General features: G+C 53.7%; 1 protein-coding gene across 2 annotated transcripts in view; it reads right to left on the bottom strand.

The window, feature by feature from the left end:
- IGSF8 (immunoglobulin superfamily member 8) overlaps nucleotides 1-4959 on the bottom strand; it is a 7810-nt gene extending 2851 nt beyond the window's left edge. The window contains exons 1-3 of one of the 2 annotated variants that reach the window (XM_015597888.2): nucleotides 4731-4959; nucleotides 4037-4139; nucleotides 604-981 (exon numbers count right to left, since the gene is read on the bottom strand). In XM_015597888.2, coding sequence (XP_015453374.1) covers nucleotides 604-981; nucleotides 4037-4094 — 436 coding nt within the window. In that variant the 5' untranslated portion in view covers nucleotides 4095-4139; nucleotides 4731-4959. Of the gene's footprint in view, nucleotides 1-603; nucleotides 982-4036; nucleotides 4140-4407; nucleotides 4471-4730 lie in introns of those variants that run through there. The other variant, XM_015597889.2, reaches the window with a different exon arrangement.
- Nucleotides 4960-6794: the final 1835 nt, after the last annotated feature.

The raw sequence follows: 6794 nt of genomic DNA, 5'->3' as shown, positions 1-6794 counted from the left end.
TGTGAGCTTCTGGAGGGCAAAGATTTCATGATGTGTTATTTCTGCTGTAACCCAATGGTGCCAAGCACAGTGCTGGGCACACAAGAGGCACTTAATAAATACTTGTCAAATTTCAGAGAACCAGCCCATCGCCTACTCACCCTTATGTTTGGGACTGACCCCTGTTTGAAATACTCCGAAAAGTGGTTCTGTCTTCTTTCTTAGAAGACAAAGAAACTTAAGAGAGCAAAAATGTCACATGGTTTCACTCCTCCTACCCAATCTCTGCTTTCTTCCCTCCCCCCCTAGATTTAGATCCTGGAATCTCTAGGAATGGAGTTGAGTCACCCTATCATGGAATGGAGAGGGGACCAGACAGCTTAAGGACACGTTCCCTCTACCGAGAGGTAGCTTGATGGAATAAGAAGAGCAGTAGACTAGAATGGGTTAAAGTCCCAGAACCGCCACTAACTTGTTGGGTGACTTTATGCAAGTCTCTTAACCTCTTTGGGCCTCAGGCTCCTCAGCAGCAAAACCTGAGGGAGAGGTTAGATAGGTCCCTCCTGGCCCTGACTTTCTGCCCTTTCTGGAGGAGTGGCCCTGCCCCTTCCTATGGCACAGTACCTCTCAGTTCCACCTTGCCACTGTAGCTGCCCAGGTAGCGATCATCAGTGGAGGGTGTGTAGCACTCATAAACACCGGCATCCTGGGCCTGCAGGCGGGCGATCTTGAGCACCACGGCATCACCCTGCAGACGCTGCACCTGCACTTCGCCGGCTGCAACACGGGGCCCAAAGACAGCGTAGGAGAACCGGGTATCTCTGGTACTGACAATGCCCAGTGCAGCCTCTGGGGCCTCGGGCCTATACAGGAACCACTCAAAGTCCTGCCGGGCAGGGCCCTCGTAGCCAGTAACATTGCAGGAGATGGAGACGGCTGTGCCAACCACGCGGTACAGTGGCCCCTCAGGGACCAGCACCTCTCGGGCACAGCACCCAACTCCTGTAGGGAAGGAAAAGAAAAGTTAGAAATGCCTGGGTCCCCATTGTATTCCCCCGCTACCAGCACCATTTTTAACCCCTGCCCCTGAGAGGAAAAGAAACGTGGAGAAAGTTGGTATGCAGCTTGGGCTGTGTTCTGAGAACAGGGAAAGGATGCTGGAAGGTAAAACACCTAGGTCTCGAGGAGCTGCTATAGAGCCAGGTTTGCCTCAGAACCCAGAAATATCCATTTCTGGCACGCGAGAAGCAGAAAGAACGTCTGCTTCCTGTTCTAACCATTTCCTGATTCCAGCTGTATCTTGATTCCTTCCCCTCAGCCCCCACTCATGTCTGTGGTTCTCACTCTGGCCTGGTCAGTGCAGCCTTCTAGCTAAGGATTCTGAGACTACATGTTCCCCCTTTCATTTGAGAGAGGCTGGCAAAATCTTGCTCAGAAGGGGTTGTTGGCTCAGCCATGTCACCTGGGCCAGGGAACTCCAGACAATGGAGCCAGTGGCCCGAGCAGGACAGGGCACAGACCCAGTCATTTCTCGCCACACATTGCCCTCCCCCCTCCAGCTGTGCAATGAGCTCACTGCTTCTCCTACCCTACAGAGCTTCAGAGGCAGCTGAGGCTTATGAGGCAGGAACCGGCCTCTGCCCCAGCCTCTGGAGGCAGAAGATCCCCCATCCCATGCCTGCCAATAATTCCATGCTGGCCCAGCTGATGCACAAAGCACCCGCCCCCAACTCTCTAACAAAAGCCTTCATTTGCATATGGTGTGCATCATTTACATATGGCTCCCTTTCTCTAGCTGCTCCTCCCCAAGTTTCTCTCCTCAGGCCAAAACTCTCTTCTTTACCCTACCTCCATTCCCAGGTCCTATCCAGCCCCAGAAGATACTCCAGTGGCTTGGAGGGCTCAGCTTCTCACTTTCCAACCTAGCCCCACTACATGAGATCACAGAATAGAATGTAAGGAGGGCTAGGGCAGACCTCCGCCTCCATTTTACAGATGAAAAATAGTAAGGCAAGAGAAGTATACTGTCTTGGCCAAGATCCTACTGTCCTTGGATGGCTTCCAGAAGTCCCTGCAGAGGAATAAAGCTGGAGAGGAAGATGGGGAACTCCAAGGTGAGTGAGGCCTGAGGGGATGACCTCACTAAACAAAATGTCACTCCCAGGGGCATCCCCATGGCCTGTCCACAGGGGCTAGAGGAAAACACCAAGTCCAGAGTTAAACTCTGCCCTCTGGCTCCACCAGAAGGGCTTCTTTTGAAATCTTCTACTGAGACAGGCCCTTTACTGTGGCTGAGTTTCGGGAAGAACTTGTGATAGCTTGGTTAGAGCGCAGGCTGGTTAGAGTCAGCCCCACTTCTGTCCCCAGCAATATGGCCTGGACCCATCCCTTCCTCTCCCAGGCCTCAGTTTCCACACTGAGAGTGAGTGAGCATGACTCCGGAGAGCCCTGCCCAAAGGCACTTCACAATCAGGGTGCTGGCAAAAAAGGCAGGGCTGACACCTTCCTCCAGCCTCCATCACCCCTGGCCTCCAGGCAGACTCTGCTCAGAAGGGCCCCCTCCCACCTTCCTGGATCCACAACTGCTGATGCTTGGAGATCCCATGGGAAAGTCACCGCCACCACCTTAGGAAACCAGCTGCCAGGCAGTTCTCTCCCTAGCCAGGTCCCCTCCTTTGTGTTAGCAGAGAGGGAAGGGAGAACAAACAGACTTTCTTTGCAGTCAGACAGATCATCTGGGTTCAAATCCTAGACCCAATACTCAGGAGATGTGTTCTCTGGGCAAGTTACTCCATTTTCCTCATTTTCAAAATGAAATGTAAGTACCCACAGATCTCAGCAGGCTATTCCATCTCTGTGCATCTCACTTACCCTCCTCCCCTGGGCTCATCTCTGCTCCACACTGCCCACTGGGAAAAACAATCCAAGTGCTAGGTAACCAGGCCCTCTGACATCCTCCTGCCTCCCACTCAGGGCCCTAAGGAGGATTCATTCTAGTCCTACAGGGCCCAGAGACCTATGCAGCAGGCAAACTGGTTGGTGCCACTGTGGGGCAGTTCTAGAAAAGGCAGCTGGGGCTACCTACTGTCAGCCTGCTCCGAGACTATGGCAGCTCCAAATCCTGGTGGCCAGGCTACCACCACCCTCACTCTCACTCCCCACACTGTGCTCTTACTTCAAGGGTTTCAGTCTCCTGAACATCTGTACAGGCAGTCTCACTGTCTTGATGCCATTACTCCGCCCCAGACCGTCTCCCACAGGGAGCCCTCCAGTTCATACCCAAAGCAATCGCACAGTCACTGCCCTCATGCATCCTTGCAGCAGTGGCCCAGAACACCCACCAAGGCAGAGACAGGGTGCTTAGAGATCCCAGCATCAATCTCCATGGAGCCTTGTTTCTCCCAAGGCAAGGAAGCTGAGACTAAGGAGAACTAAGACTAAGTGACAACTGGTGGGAGGCTATAGAGCCAAGTGCCATCTGGGAGAAGGAAAGTGGGGCAAATAGGGACCCAACCCAGGTCAGAGATGGGGCTGAGAGAGGGAACCGGGCCCAAACCCAGAGGATGAAATGTATGTGTGTGGGGGGGGCGCAATTAGGGGAGACCTACTTCAAAGATCCTAGGCAGAATCAGCCCCTGGGCCTCCAGCCAATTCGGGGCAATTATGAAGACTGGCAGGCACTGCCCACGCAGGGCGGGCACCTCAGGCTGGGTCTGAAGCTGAGTGTGAAGCAGAGAGGCGTCAAACCATTTGGGCACAGTGACCCCAGGATCCGAGTGTGCTGGCGGAGACATAGGGCCTGGCCTTTGGGAGCCTGGTGGTCCCTAGGGTTGGCACCTCGGTGAGTCCTCACTGTGCCCAAGGCTGGGGCCTAGAGCTGGGGTGCCTATATCCACCCAGACTAGAATGGCGGTCTGGAAGTGCCCCTGAGGACGCAGGGCGGGAGTGTGGGTTGGGCGCTGCGAAGGGCTCTGAGGATAGAGGAGGGCCAGGCTGGGCGCCAGGTAGCAGGCACCTGCCGGGCGGGGCTGGGGGTTAAGGCAGGGGCCAGACTTACCCAACATTAGCAGCAGCAGCAGCGCAGGCAGCGGCGGCGTGGGACCGAGGGAGCCCATCCTACGAGGCCGGCGCTTGGAAGGCTCCAGGGGGCTGCGCGGGCTCTGGACGGCCAGGGATTCGGGGGGCGCATGCCCAGGTGGGGGCGCAAAGCAGAGCCGCAAAGCGTGGGTTCTCGGAGCGAAGCTGAGCCGAGTGGGAGCTCCCAAGTCCCCTCCCTCCTCCTCCCTCTTCCTCCCACTGCTTTTCCTCCCTTCTCAACCACTCAGTCCCGCCCCGCCCCGCCCGGGCTCCGCCCCCGCCCCGGTCACCGGCTACCAGCCCCTCCCCGGTCCCGTCTCGGTTCCCAACCCCTCCTCGACCCCTCCTGACCCCTTCTCAGCCCTGTTCTTGGGTCCTGGGCCTCGGCGCATCCCCGGTTCCCGGCTCCGCGCCGACTTCGGCCCTAGCCCCGACCCCACCCCTGTTCCCGGCTCCTCCCAGACCGGGGTCGCGGACCCGGGACCCTGTCACTGCCCCGCCCACCTCAGTCCTGGCCCCGCCCTTCTGGTCCCGCCCCTATTCCTGGCTCTGCTGGGAACCCGGCCCTGGACCTGGGCTCCGGCTCTGCCCCGACTCCAACCCGTGCACGCTGGCAGCGCCTGGGCTCAGCCAAATCCCATCCGCCACGTAACAGGGTGCACCCCCACTCTCACCTGCTGGCCTTTCCATGAGAGTTGGGTGCAGGGGCTCTGAGGTCGGTAAGGTGACTGGCCACGCACTTAGAATTTAGTTATTTGCTCTGGGCCGCTAGGCCTCGTTGCAAACTCCGCTAAAGTGGGCATGGGCGGGACCCAGGAGTTCCAGACACAGAGGATCTGGGCAGAAGGGCGAGTCAGGGCCCAGAAGGTCACTGGAGACCTGTTTGCCACTCCCTCAGGGCAGAACCAGAGGAAGCGGGTTAGGAGGGTGGGCCGGCTGGGTGCCATCACTTCCTGGTTGGTGATCCTGGTCTATTTGCTTAACCTCCTTCTACCCCAGTTTTCTTGTTGGCAAATTGAGGTGGGATGGCATCCACCTCTAAGAGTTTTTGTGAGAGTTAATTGAGATAATATACATAAAGTGCTTGGCAAAATAAGAGATAAGGTGTTTTTGTTTTTAAATAAAATAGGAGATAAGGTGTTTTTGTTTTTAAATTATTTAAACTGCTTGCTAAGAGGTTTTGTTTAGACTTCAGAGGGTGAACTTGTGGTTCCAGTGAAGGAGCCTCTATTTCCAGTGAAGAAAAATGGTCTTCCCCTTGCACTGGGAAGTGGGGGCCTGCCCTGGAGGTGGGAGAATGGAAGAGGCCTCTTTCCTAGGGGCTTTGTCTCTGCTTCACTAAGTAGAAGGCAGGGAGTGGGGAGAGGCAGGAAGGTTGTGGCCAGAATGGGAAGAAGGGAAGCCAGGTCCAGAAAGCTAAGGCTATTATAGTGACCTTCTGTGGGAGGTTACCCCAGAGCTCATCCAGCATTTTCACCCTCTAACCCCCTACCTATACCCACTCCCACAATACCCTTCTACTCACTCCCCACCCCCTTAGCAGAGGAGGAAACAGACGCTGAGAGGGGACGTAGCTCGAGCCAGACCAGACTTTCCCAGACTTCCTATTCCCAGAGCCTGGTACAGTTCCTGGCTCAGAGGAGGTGTTCAACTGAAGCCACATTCAGAGACTGACCAGAGAAGCTCGGAGGCAGAATGCTGGGGACCACCAAGGGAAATCAGAAGTCCAGGAGCAGGACAGTGGATGCCCCTTTCCTCCCACTCTGACATAGGCACAGCCTGATTTCCCCAGATTCATTTCACCTAAATCCATGCACAGGCCAGGTTGAGCTGTATGAAAACTGAAAGGCACAGGGAAGTTCTTGGAGGAAAACCAGTCCCTTTATTTGGAAGTAGAGTGGCTTTAATGCCTTGCTGATGTTTGAGAAATGTTGCCAGAACTCTTCCTTATCATCCTAGATGCCATTTATGGGAGGCCTACAGGATAAGGCCCTTTTGGATATGTTGACATCAGAAATGTCCAAACCTGTAGAGAATTTTTACGAGTTTATTTGAGCCAAACATGACAATTACTGGAAGCAAATCTCAATGAATTGAGAAAATGACAGTTTTGCAGCTCATTTTATACATTAGAATCAAAGAAGGAGACAAAAGGAGGGTTACATAAAATCCATTGGTGGTAGATTAAGGGAACAGGAGAAAGCAAAATGGGGAAATCTCTGAGACTGGATAAAAAGGCAAAATAGAGAAATGCATACTTCTCTTACATTGGTGGGTACAAGATAGTTAATAATTAACATTTACAGCACATAGAGGTGGTATTCAAGGAACAAGATAACAATGAGGATTCTGTGGTCTCGTGCTCTTTTGCTGGTGGTTGTACCTTGAGAGGCCTGGAAAAAATTACTCTGACCTTTCAAAGGTATGTTATCTTAGATGCAAAAAGACAAGAGACAGGCTCACTTAAGGTAAAGATAGACCTTTGTCAAGGAAGCTAGCTACAGGCCTAGGATGGGACTACCTGCCATGACTTTATTTTAGTTAGGAATTTTTGTGTTTAAATCATCCTGTGTGGTTACTTTCAGTCTTCAGGTTTGTAGGGCCTGCCACAAGGCCTCCACTGAGGTTGTCAGATTTCGCATGTAGCCCCTTTTTCATCCACAGATATTATTTCTAATCTTCATAGCGTATTTTGTCAGGTGGTGTCATTTAACAGCAGAGAAGACTGAGGTTCAGCA

This window comes from Pteropus alecto, unplaced genomic scaffold (genome assembly GCF_000325575.1).
Source record: "Pteropus alecto unplaced genomic scaffold, ASM32557v1 scaffold359, whole genome shotgun sequence".
Classification (NCBI taxonomy): domain Eukaryota; kingdom Metazoa; phylum Chordata; class Mammalia; order Chiroptera; family Pteropodidae; genus Pteropus; species Pteropus alecto.
This window is presented reverse-complemented; position numbering and strand designations above follow the sequence as displayed.